Source organism: Cryptomeria japonica, chromosome 4 (genome assembly GCF_030272615.1).
Source record: "Cryptomeria japonica chromosome 4, Sugi_1.0, whole genome shotgun sequence".
Taxonomy (NCBI): Eukaryota; Viridiplantae; Streptophyta; class Pinopsida; order Cupressales; family Cupressaceae; genus Cryptomeria; species Cryptomeria japonica.
The window spans coordinates 532,948,988-532,962,859 of NC_081408.1; the positions used below are offsets into that span (position 1 = coordinate 532,948,988).

At 37.5% G+C, this 13,872-nt stretch overlaps 1 protein-coding gene across 3 annotated transcripts in view; it reads right to left on the reverse strand.

Annotated features, from left to right (window-relative positions):
* LOC131044117 (uncharacterized) overlaps positions 1–13,872 on the reverse strand; it is a 341,446-nt gene that overhangs the window by 282,162 nt on the left and 45,412 nt on the right. For all 3 annotated transcript variants that reach the window (XM_057977369.2, XM_057977370.2, XM_057977371.2), the window contains exon 4: positions 2,407–2,440. In XM_057977369.2, the coding sequence (XP_057833352.2) occupies positions 2,407–2,440 (34 nt within the window). The remainder of the gene's footprint in view (positions 1–2,406; positions 2,441–13,872) is intronic.

The window sequence follows — 13,872 nt, forward strand, 5'->3', positions numbered from 1 at the left end:
TCTCAATATTTAGGTAATTTGCATTTGGTCAAACACTTGGTTTACAACTTGCTGTTATATGATTTTCTGAACATTGTTTATACTTTTGGGGTGTTTCTCTTTGCTAAATCAATTGAAATGTGTGGGAGTTGATAACAACGATTGCATTAAGTTTTAACAACACAATACTAATGTGATCAATATTCAATTGATGATCAACTCCAATTCCGAGTCCAATACTAATGTGATTTCATTCCCGTACAAAACAATTACACCAGTTATTATATAAGTGACTTTATTTAATTAAGCTTACTCACTTTATTTACTAATTATTAATTTTTTTCTCATAATTTTTATTTTAAGAAAAATGTAAAATAATTAATTTTAATATTACCTTCTAAAGTCATAGCTTGGGATAGGGGCATTACATCGGATAGGGGTTTGAAGGTTTATATAGTTTTTTGGGGTCGCCTAGGGCTAGAGAATAGAGAGATCTCATTTCAATTGACTTTGGAGAAGATTTTGGATGTGTGGCATACATTTCTGTGAGTGCCAGTTTGCAGATTTTGTTGACAGATCAGACTTCGTTGCTGCATTTTGTGGGTATGTTGGAAATACATTTGTAATGTCTTTTTACAAGTTGGGTTGTTCTCACTTTGAAGATATATTGTAGCTTCAGTTTTTTAAAAAAATATGTTCAGTTTAGAAAAAAAAGTAGCTTCAGTTTAGATATATTTCAGCTTAGTGGATTTCCTGAATATTACATTCTTCTGAGTTGTTTATTTACAGCAAGTATTTCTATTATCTGCACTTTATTTATCATTCAAAACTATTACAAAACACAAAACCAAAACAAATAAAAAACAAGGCAGAACAGGGCTCCATATTACAGAAGAGTTATTTGCTGCGAACTTGGACAATCTGATAAGATTCTCCATGTTTGTCTACATTATATTTTGATATCTGTTGACCATTATTAGAAACCAATTGATCATTTCTTGTAACCTTCAAATTACCTCAATCCTTGTCACAAAAACATATTGACAAATTGTTCGAGCAATTGTCATCTTGCCACCAAAATCAAAAAATAGAGATCAACGGACATAGTAATAACCTCTTTTAATAAATTTTAAGCTAACTCAAAATCAAAACAGTAATATAATACAAGTATTATTCTTTCAATACATCACAACAATCTAATCCAAATCATGCTTACTGAAGAAATACTGATTTGAGAAAGTGGATTGTCCTTATTTATTGATTATATCCTCGTAGTCTTGTAAAACATAGACAAAAAGAGATACGAGCATGGGTATAATGGTTTACGCTAAAAGCTATGAATGAATCAGATTTTCTCTTCAAGCATAAAAACTTCTATAATCATGCTTTAATGGTGCTAGAGAAATTTCCATCATGACAATCACAATCCAAACATGATTGAACTACCAATAACAAGTTACCACAGTGGAGGCTAAAAAATAAAGTTAAAGTACAAAACTAAGTGAATTGTAACAGAAAAACTATCCCTCTAATATTTACAATGAAATCAAATGTCAATATCTTTTCCTTGTGTTTTAAGCTAGCAGGTCACTACCAATTACTTTTTTCCAACTAAACAAGAAAGTATCATTTATGAAGCTTTGGCAATAACTTTATAAAAAAAAAACTGGCAGAATTATTATGTATTAATGAAACTTAAGAAAAAATTCTAATGATTTTTCAGCAGAACAACATTCTACTTTTTTAATTTGAATATCAATTTCAAGTTCCAATTTTATTTTGGTCATTCTTACTTTCAATATTAGCTAATTTTTTTAAGAACAATCAATTTCCATCATGAATACTTTTTTCAATGTCTTAACAACACACACCCATAAATTTTGTAAATGCAAGAAATTGATTCTCACCATCAAAATGAAATGTTATTTATCATAATCAGACTTATTTAATCTAACTGAATAAAAATTTCTAATGATTTTTCAGAAGAACTAGATTCTATTTTTTTTAAATATGAATATTGTTTTCAGGTTCTAACTTTATTTTGGTCTTTCTTACTTTTCACATTAACTTATTTTTTTAAAAGTTTCTTAAGGGAAAAAACAATCTTTCCATCATGAATACTTTTTTCCATATCTCAACAACACACACACATAAATTGTGTAGATGCAAGAAATTCATTCTCACCACCAAAACGAAATATTATTTATCAAATATTCAACATAACTATTATTGATTCAATTGAGGAATTTATTCTATACTACATTCAAAACCAAGATACACAATTTGTAAAGCACAAAATCATTTTCCCCCATAGTCAAAAAGATTTCTTTGAAGTATTTCATTTCATTTCTCCCACCCTTGCCTTCACTACATGATTAACACCAACTAAACAAGCAAATACAGTATTAAATTGAGCATATAAATTACCTTAGAATCAAATTCAAGGCTTGATATCCACTCCCTGAAAAGATAGAAAATGGAGACAATAGAAATGTACATGAAAAGGTAATATTAGTCATAGCAAACGCCTGCACTATCTTCATAGAAAACATTAACATCCCAATTGACTGCTTAAAGGTTAATATTGCTGACTAATTCTATTTAACCAAAAAACCTGCAAATATTGTTTATTGAGTAATTCACTCATGTAAAATGACAGAATAAATAGATGATTATTTGTAGTTTGAAGGACATTATATTAGTGTATGATATATAATTTACATAAAAATAGGTCTTAAGATGAATTTTCTATTGTAGAAGACATCAACCCAAACTAAAAATCAAGGGTCAAATAACTTTGTGTGTGCCAAATTGTCATGCTCCATGTCACGATATAAGTATATGGGAGTCCCCAGCCTATTATTTTAGTTTCCATGGGCTAAAGGGGTAAGATTAACGAAATAAAATAATAACATAAGTTGTCCTAGTAACTTTACGTTACAAAAAGGCAACTTTATGTTTTATTATTATAAAGGAATCCAACATTAAAAGGTGTTTCTAGAAAATATGGCTGATATAAGATAATATAATATAATAGATAATAATATTAAAAAGAGGCTTTTTTAATCACTTCTAGAATAGAGCAATAAATGTTTTTAAATTAAAAAGAGGGATATAAAAGGAGAGGTTGGGCAATACAATCAACCCCCCCCCCTTCTCTACGAGAGAGAACATCTGTTTATCTTCTTGCCTGAGGAAAAAACCCTCTAGGCTATTGAGATTTGGGGGCAAAAGCCCTCCAATCCTTCATGATGGCTTTATCGCTATGTTACCCTGAGTTTTCGAGATGGGGACGTGTTGTGACGTATTCACACATCGCCCCATTGCAAATGGGGACCCCTACTTTTTGCTTTCTAGGGTTAGTTTTCTTTGCTTAGTTGTCCAATCTTGGCTATTAGCCTTTGCATTGGAGAGTTGCCAGAGAGATCATTAGGATAGCAGGGTCTGCTTAGGCTCAAATTGGTCAGTAGGTGGTCCAGGTCAGGGTCTCTGTTAAAAGCCTTCTCTAGGTCAGGCCTTGCTCTTGTTTCTAGGTTAAGTCTTGATTGAGTTTGAGGAAGTCCTTATATCCTGCTAAGAGTCTTGCCTTTTGAGACCTATGTCTTTGAGTTAAGGAAGTGAATGAAGGTTTGTGAGTGAGTATCATCAAGGATTTTCCCTTTGAAGGTTTGAGTTGGTCAAGTCAATGGATGATGAGTTCTTGTCCTCTAGGCATTGATTGGTATAAAATTGACCTATTTTGCCCTTATAAATGCCTAACGACCAAGCCTAGACTTGAAAATTTGGAGAAAGGTCAAGAATTTGAGTTTTTTTGCAAAATTCGCTCCTGACCCTTGGAAAGGGTCCAGAGCGAATTTCCTTAGACTCCTCTCTTGCCCCCAGTTAAGACCTCAAATCCTTGCTCCTACACCTTGACCGAATGAGGAATGACCTATTTATGCCTTTTGAGCATATTCAAACAAGATTGGATGATGAAAATGTTAGGAATTTGACCAAAAAGACAAATTTCGCTCATGACCCTTCCAAAGGGTCCAGAGCGAAATTCCTAGATAGGTCCTGTCCTTCCAAAGGTACCTAAGTGAAATTGTTAAGATGCACTTTTCATTCAACGTTTTGACTAGGCACTTCCTTAAGGTGATTTGTTGGCGTGTCCTAAGGTGAGAACAATGTGATAGACGGTGAAGTCTGAGTGTTTGGATGGTGTCTAAGACTAATTCCTCAAATTCGCTCTTGACCCTTCCAAAGGGTCCAGAGCGAATTTCCTTATATCTCCCTTCTTGGTCCTAATTTGCCTCATAAACCTTATCCCTATGGTGTGATTGAGAGAGTATTGATGTGTGAAACAAAGTGAAGTGATGGAAAGTGAAGGATTTGAGCATAATTGCAAATTTCACTCCTGACCCTTCCAAAGGGTTCAGAGCGAAATTTTTCTAAGCTCATGACCCTTCCAAAGGGTCCAGAGCGAAATCCTCCAAAAGACTTATTTCTTCACTAGGGACATCAAATGGTGGACATACATGGCAAGGAAAGGGTTCAAAAGGACAAGTGTAAAGCAAGATGAGTGAAAAGAAGGAAGAATTGGGTCTAGAGGAACAAATTCGCTCCTGACCCTTCCAAAGGGTCCAGAGTGAATTTCTCAAAAACATGTATTTTCCTCACAATTTTAAAGCAAATTGCCCTCAAGGTATTTTCCTAAGATGGTTTGAAGCTAATCAAGCATGCTAAGAGAAAAATTTATCAAGGACAAGCCCTATTTTCCAAATTTCACTCCAGACCCTTCCAAAGGATCTAGAGCGAAATTTGTCTAAGCTCCTGACCCTTCCAAAGGGTCCAGAGCGAAATTCTTAGAAAGACTTATTTCCTCACCAAAAGCATTGAGTGGACACCACTTTGAGAGCAAGTTGGCTTGAGTATGATAAGATAAGGGGGAATGGACAAGTGCTAGGCAAATTGAATGAGAATTGAGCCTAAAAATGCAAATTTTGCTCCTAACCCTTCCAAAGGGTCCAGAGTGAAATTTCCTAAACCTCTATTTTGCTCCATGTTTGAGACCAAGATCTTTGTTCCTATGGCGTAGTTGAGGGAAGATTGATATATTCTTGCCTTGAGAAGTGATTTGAGGCAAAGAGATGATGAATTTGAGGCTAAAAGACAAATTTCGCTCCTAACCCTTCGAGAGGGTCCTGAGCGAAAATCTCATTATAGGGCCTCTTCTTGGAGAGGGTCCTAAGCGAAAATCTCATTATAGGGCCTGTCCTTGGAGAGGGTCCTGAGTGAAAATCTCATTATAGGGCCTATCCTTGGAGAGGATCCAGAGCGAAATTCCTAGGAGGACTAATGTTTTGCCTAGGCCCTTGAGCAAAACCTATCTCTAAGCAATTTCGAGGGCAAGTGACTTGATCTTGATAAGATAAGGGTGAGATGAAGTTCTATGAAGGAAGATTGAGTAAAATGCAAATTTCGCTCCTGACCCTTCCAAAGGGTCCAGAGCGAATTTTTCTTGAGGCATGTACCTTGCCCAAGGTCCAAAGCGATTTTAGGCCATTTTGGGGGTCAAATAAGTGATGTCTTCATGAAAGAGGGATCAAAAGGTGAAAATCAATGCAAATTGAAGTGAAAGGAAGGAAGAATTCAACCTAAAGGAAGAAATTTGCTCCTGACCCTTCCAAAGGGTCCAGAGTGAATCTCATTATAGGTCCTGTCCTTTGAGAGGGTCCTGAGCGAATTTCATTCTAATGCCTTCTTGTTGATGATTTAAGGTAAGAAATGCTATGTTAGAATGAATATATCATGTATTCTTAATCATCTTTTGATTGTTTTGCAGGTCAACAAAATCAAGATGGAGGAAGATTAGGCCAGGACAAGGGTGACCTCTTCAAGTTTCATCATCATCAAGGACACCTCAAATACTCAAAGTGCTTCCAAGTTGAACGACTTCAAGTGTTCAAAAAGTTGCAAGCAATGGAGCAAAGACCTCATTCTACCCCATGCAGAAACCACAAGATGTCAAAAAGAAGGATCTTATAAACACTTCAAAGAGAGAAATGCCACCAGAGGAGGAGTGACTTGACCGTGAAGACACCTCATCAAGCACAGAGAGTCAAGGAGAGGTACGTCATCCATCAAATACATCAAAGACAGAAGAGGATCAACCAAAGTCAGTGCAAGGGTACATTGAAGAAGCAGATAGTTTCAGAAGAGTTAATCAAAGTTAGCTTCTCAGCATCACCAAATTGAGTATCAAAAGAGATACGAGCAAGTACCAGACAAAGTGGCATCCCAGTCACTATTCCTCCAGTCAGATAGATCCACATCAACATGTCCAGATTCAATGTACCTAACTCACCAGTGATGGCACAAACTTCGATGTACCTACCCCGATTTCCTATCGGTTCACCAGCATTGAATGTAATTTACTCATTGGCTAAAGGAGTTTGTTGTAACAAACCCTAATTAGGGTTTTCATCTTGTAATCCTTGCCATTGATTGTAAATTAATCTAAGCCATTTAAATGTAAAGAGCTCTCTATATAAAGCTTTGGCTCTTCATTTGTAAAGGTGAATAGTTAGTTAATGGCTAAGAGTTAATAGCTAAAATAGTGAATAGAATAGCAATTAGAGTAGATTAAGAGGAAAAGGCAAGAAATTGTTGCCTAAATTGTAAATGAACTCCATTTTCATTGAAGTTAAGGTGAAATGTGTTGTTTCTTGCAATATGCATGGTTTCTTGTTGAATCTTCATTCTTAGATGGTAAATAATTAGATTGAATGAAAGAAGTTACTAAATGCACTCGCGTGGAATCCGCCTAGTCCAAACCACTAGCCTCTTACTGATTGTAAGGGTGCCCTGCGTGGTCAACTGGCATTGAATGAGCTTAATCGAGTCGTTACACGTCTATTGTTCATGCATTAACTTGAATGGCGATCAGTGTTTGACAGTGATGATTTGAACATCTTCAGAACTACCCTAGAAGATCGCACTAAGCTAGTGTTGAATTGTTCAGTTTGATGGTGAGACCTAGCCCAATAGGACTCCAACTAGTCATTCATCCATCTTCTCGCATTCTAGGTCTTAGAGTAGACTTTCTGAGCCCTTCATCTTTTGCTATTTCTTTATTCTCCCTGGTTAGTAATTAGGACTCAAGTTCCAACAAATTAAACGCTCAGACATTCAAACGTAAGTCCCCTTGTGAATCCAGCATAATCACATCACACCAATAGAACTTATCCACACGTAGAGACCCTACATACCAGAACCTTGGAGTTATTTCGATTGATCCTTAGGCAAATCTTCAACATTCGAATAACTTTGTTCAAGAGAGGATAACATACCTTGGTATTTTATTCTGTGTTTGCATGTGCATAAAAAACACATCAACAGGACGGTAGCGGACAGGGGTACGAGTTTCCGAGACGGTGATTTTTTTGTCAAATTTGGGGACGGCTAGGGGATGGCAAAGGTGACGGCTATATAAAAATAGGGAAAATTAAAATATATAGGGAAATATAATTCATATGAAAACATGGATTAAGCATGCACATATACATTATAGAACCTTAACATATAAGAACTAGTAGAGTTCTTATGCCAAATTTGTGTTAAATTAAAAGTCAAGTCAACTTGCTTTAGAATTCATTGTCAAATTCACTATCAATATGCAGAATTTATGGGGACGTCCCCTAGGTGTCTCCTGTCCCCGGGACGGGGATGCCTAAATAAATTACCAGGGACACATCCCCGGGTAACATAGTTTTATAGTAGAGGGTTTTTTTCCAGATATTTTGGGCTGTGTGAAGTGTCAAATTTGGTATTTTATGATATCATTCAATTTGCCCCTATCATCGTTGTATTTGAATGATGTTTTCCTAGCCATATAGACCTATAGTACCTCTTTCCGGCCTTTAATATTCTTGATAACAATTGTACCATTCACGATGGTAGTCGTAGCAAGCTAAAGACAGACATATAAGCTAATAAGATGAATTACAAGTCTTAAAGTTGACTGCTTGATATTTAAAAGGGGTCAAAGGATGCCTTGATGTTGTCGTACCATCTTATATTGTGAGTTGACTAAATTAAAGCTGCCACTGGAAAATATTGTGGTTAATAGTGCCACGATATTTATTTTTTATTTCAAATAATGATTGGTTGAAGATTGAAGGTTTTTCTTATTTTTCCAATATCTTGTGTACAGTACTTTGCTAGAATGTAGTATTGCTCTTCTAGATGTTATTTTGTAAGTGTTTTGGAAGCCTTAATACCAATACCAATACCAACATTATTTTAAGATTTTGTAGTACCCGTTCATGGGCTTGGGAGGGTTAATCCTCCTTCTAGGGTTGGAAAGGATTCAAACGAGGTATGGACAGAGCCGGAGAGGGGGTGGATCAAGATCAACTTTGATGGAGCTTCAAGGGGTAATCCGCGTATCTCAGGTGTAGGGTGTGTAGCTCTTGATGAGAATGGTAAAGCGGTTTTCAAAGGGGCTCAAAGATTGCAAGATAGCACAAACAATGAGGCTGAGGTGGAGGTCGCGATGCTTGCATTAGATTCGACAAGCAATGTGAAATTTTTGAAGCTTCACTTAGAAGGGCATTCGAAAATTGTGGTGGAAGCAATTGTGAAAGAGGCTTCTCCAAGTTGGAGAATTAATAAATTCATTTCGATTATCTGCTCGAGGCTTCGATCCTGTCAAGATTTCAAGATCACTCACATTCGGCGAGCAGGTAATGGGGTGGCGGACTTTTTGTCCAATGTGGCTTGTGACCTGGACAAGTTTGTTACAAGATGCTGGGGTGGCGATGATACAATTGTACATTGGCCATCTTAGTGAATTCGAATTCTTGGGGAAATAAGTGAGCAAGCACAGCTATGACAGAGTTCATTAAATGCTCTATCTGAAGGAGGTGGAAAAAAGGGTGGCGGTACGCGAGGGGTAGGGCTTTTAATGCCAGAGGAATTACAGTTAGGATGTGCATTTATTTGTATACACTGCCGAAGATTTGGCAATCTTCCTTCTTGATGAAGTTTTGAGCTAGCAAAGTGAGGGGCGACGACTAATGTTGCAAAGAAATCATGGAGGCTAACTTCACGTTGAAAACCAAGAAGCAGTTATGCCCATTCCTTGGAGATGTCACAAAGAGAAGGCTCTGAGGGATGTTTTGTGATGTCCCCTTCTAGTTGACATCTATCAGCTTGGTAGATTTGCATATCACTGACCCTCGTAGGCTAATAAGATTGAATAGAGGGTCCTTTGAGGGATGCAACTTCTCCAGTGGTTAGAGTTTTGCAAGGTTGGCTTTCGTTTGGCTTCATTTGGACTCCGTATGCTCAACTTTCTATTTATAGTAAGTCGGGATTTGGTAGAGAGAGACTCTTACTAATTTTAGTAAGGCGTTTGGTCATGTGTGGCTTCATCTGCTTAGTTCCCAGTTTAGACGGCGTTCAAAAATGTTGAGTATTAATGGAGATATTATTGTTTATTTAGTTTAAATAAACATTAATGTTTCGAGCTTATATTATTAAGTTACAATATAATTTTATATTATAACTTAAGTAAGGGTCCAAGTATCATTAAAGGGGACCATTTAATTAATTAATTGTGGGTCTTTTACCAAGGTGAAATATTAAATGACAAAGTGAAAATATTATATCATTAAATGTCATTTAATATCATTAATGGATTTAATGCCTTATTGGAGAAAATCGAACCTTCATGGGAAATATATATAAGGCTTTTGAAAAAGAAGAGAAGGGGCATTGATCATTGTTATTTTTTATGAGAAGACTTGTCTCTTGGCTTTGGAGAAGAAGCTGGGGTTTCTGCAACTTGTCTAGAGTATCAGCATTGGAGAACATGAAGACATCATTGCACCAGCAATCTGAGGGTGTGAGATATTCATCTGAAGTTGCTCCTAGGGTTGGCTTCATCCAGAAGTTGACATTGTGCTGATTGGAGATTTATTTTCAGATTTATTGGCAAAGTTGAAGGCATATGTATATGACAGATTGAGAACATCATATAGAGGGTTTATTTGCTGCTATAGTGTCGTGCTACAGTAAATGCTACAGTAACCTGCCAATTTTGTGGTCTCTGTGGAGACCAAATTGGAGATGTTTGTTCAAATTTATGATGAAGATTGAATAAGGAGTCTTTGGCTGCTTCTTCTACATTCTGCAAACCCTTTTAGCCACCTTCATCACCTACAGATTGGGGTCGATTGATATTCCAAGTGACATTCAACATTGATCAGCCACTTAGCTTTCATGCCAACTGTTTGCTTAAATGCCTAATGGTTGTAGGTGTACTTTGGGATGCATGACAAGTGTTTGTCTTAATGTATACTAGCTGTACTAGTTAATTTTCAGTCATTTCATGTGTGTGTAAGGTCTAAAACAGCTAGCATATCATTTCTATAACAACTTTGCATTGTTAGAAGCTTTCCATAACTTCATTTTCAGCCTACAAACCCAAAGAAGACAAATAAAGAATTCACTACAGCTGCTTCAAACATTGTATGCCAAGTGTTTGACAATATTCCTTGGGATTCAATAAGCAAAACAAGGTCAGATTAGCCAAGGGATACTACATGTTTCTCTTCCAAGATGAACAGTTGATAAAGAGAGTACAACTAATTTTGGGAGAGGTTTTTGGAAAGCTCAAGCACCAGTATTGCAAGAACATGGACATGTTTTCTTTGATCATGGCATGGCGGTTGGACCTTGGCGAACCAGTGGAGGTGGTGAAAAATGTGATGGAATCAATTGTGCACAGTGATTACTTGGTTGGCATGGACTCCATCACAGAATGGGCAATCCTGGGAGTGGGTTTAGATTTCAGTGAGGGAATGGCAAAGGTGCCACATGAAAGATTCAAGAAACCCCTGTCTTTTATCCGATGGCTAGTAGATTGTGGCAGAGCCCACCGGAGGGCAAAAGCCAAGCATGGGTGGGAAGCATTGAAATTGTTTGTGCAGATTAAGGAGATTGATGAAGTGATTCATCAAGCCAAGATGGAGGTTGGCATTGTAGAAGGCAAAGTGTTGCAACCACGCAAGAGGAAGAGACTGTGTGAGATTTCTGGAAATGCAGGGGAAGGGAGCTCTCAGGGTGCATGAATATTTCTTCCCTTTTGGTTTTACTGTTAAAACTGTTTATGGCCTGTTCTATTTTGGCCTGTGTTTTAATCTCTGCACCTGTAGTTTGGATTCACAAGTTTTGTTAACTCCCGTTTTAAAACCTGAAACTGCGAATGTAAATTTGTATATGCATTTGGATGATGGGTCCGGTAAATTTTGGGGGTTAGTTAGTGTTGTGACGTTTTCACACATCGCCCCATTGCAAATGGGGACCCATGTTTTTTGCTTTTTAGGGTTTGTTTTTTTAGGTTTTTTAAGGTTTTGTTAGCTAGCCTTTGCATTTTGAACGTCGCCCAGGGGATCACATGGATAAGTAAGTCCGGCTTGAGTGAGGTCCTGATCCTGAAAATTTGGCTAAGTCTGATGTCCTGATCCTGAAATTTGACTAAGTCTGGAAACTGAAAAACCTCCAAAAACTAGATTTTGCAATATAACTCCTGGAGGTCTGAAACCACTCTCAAACATCCTGAAAGTATATATGGAATATAACTTAAAGTATAAGAAAGTCACTTATACTTAAATGTTATATTCCATAAAAATTATCTTGATAGAGAGTGCGAAAAGTCAAATTTCGCTCGTGTCCTTCTCCAAGGGTCCAGAGCGAAAAGCGCTCCTGTCCCTCTCCAAGGGACCAAGGCGAATCGCTCGTGTCCCTCACCAAGGGACCAGAGCGAAAATGCTTAGTTGAGCCATTCCTGACCTTGTTTGGACGAATCAAGACATCAAAGGCATGGTGAAGGACGAAATGAGCATGATAGAGCATCCAGACTTGATCAAAAACAACGAAATGATGAAGTTTTTGCCTAGAGGGTCAAATTCGCTCCTGTCCCTCACTGAAGGACCAGAGCGATATCCTTCATTGGGCAAAATCCAGGCAAAGATCAAGACAAGTTTACGTTCAAAGGCAAGGAAGAACGTGAGATGAACTCATTGAATACAAATTGAAGATTTTTAAACGTCCACAAGGGTCCCAAAATGCCCAGTTCGCTCCTGTCCCTCAGGAAGGGACCAGAGCGATTTTTGTTATAATTAAATTTCTTGCCAAGTTACAATGAATTCCAAGGCATGGATGAATGAAAGGGGACATTACGAGACCGTTGAAGATAAATTTGGAAGCTGACGAAGTGTGATGGAGACTACAAGTACAAATTCGCTCCTGTCCCTCTCCAAGGGACCAGGGCGATATAATGATTATATTGCCTTTTCCTCCAAGTTCAATCACTCCAAGTCAAGGTGAAGGGTGGCGTGAACATCTTAAGGCATCTTCATCGAGCACAAGCACTTAAAGGTCATCACAATGAAGAAATTTGCACCCTAAGACCTAGTTCGCTCCTGTCCCTCAGGAAGGGACCAGGGCGATGTTGGATATATTGGCCATTTCATGCAAGATTTACGTAAGATCAAGGGTTTGCAAGGTCTTAGAGGGTCCATGGTGCCTTTTGAAGGTGATACACAAAGATTTTGAACGTAAAATGATCACCAAGATGTACATAGGGACCATATCGCTCCTGTCCCTCTCCAAGGGACCAGGGCGATTTGCCTTGGACTCTTCGTTTTGTTTCGAGTTCATGCCAAGTCAAATACTCCACAAGATCATACAAGGTTCGAGACATCGTTTGAAGATCACATGCAAGAGTCTTGAACGTCCAAACATCGTCAAACATGCTAAAAAGCTCACATCGCTCCTGTCCTTTGGACAAGGACCAAGGCGATCCCATCAAAAGCACTCATAATCCTTCACAGTCAAGGCAAGGCGAGGATGAACAAGGTAAAGGACGGCGTTTGGAAGACATCACAACGAAGATTGAAGTTTAAAGTTGCTAAGATTATGGAGAAAGACATGGATCGCTCCTGTCCCTCTCCAAGGGACAAGGGCGATGATCCCTCTAAATGTCCAAACACCACATGCAAACAAATGGAACGAACAAAGATGTTATTCGCTTCACAATGAAAGATCGAAGATCAAAGATGCATATTGAACGTGAAAATATGGAGATCGCTCCTGTCCTTTGGACAAGGACCAGGGCGATGAACACCCAAAGGCACTTATGCACACATACAAGACAATTAAATTCGAAGAACCTGACAAATGATCAATTTTGAACGTGGAGATGAAGGAGTTGAACGTTGAAGTTGCAAAAAATCATGACAAAATCATGGATCGCTCCTGTCCCTCTCCAAGGGACCAGGGCGATGAGGTACGTCCCTTTCATTTTCATAATTTTGGCGCCAAATAAACATTTCAAATTTTCCTTAAATGCTAAGTGCGATAAAATTGAAAATCCTATTTAAATTAGCATTTAATATGGCGTTGATCATTTATTAATTATTTTGCCTTTATTAAAAATCGAAATTTATAAATTAAAAACAAAGGCATTTAATTAATTATTTATTAATTAATAAAAAAATCAAAAGGAGCGCTTGGTATTTTATTGTTTTATGAAAGTCGGCCTTGTTATTTATTAAAAAATCGTTTAATTTGCTTTATTATCACCAAGTCGGCCTATATGGTGGTAAGAGGTGTGAGCGCTATAAAGGGAGGTGAAAGATTTTTATTTTCACATTATCATTTTTATCATCTCAAGTGCGATTTAAGGAAGACAAAGGGAGAAGTGCGAAGTTGTGTTCAAGGTGGTGCGAATTTCATTTCAAGCTAAGAGGAACGTTCTTTTGAAGATCACATCAAGACTATCGAATTTCAAATTTTGCCTAGGCGAATTCCTTTATTTTGCATTCTAGAGTTAGCTCTCTAGTG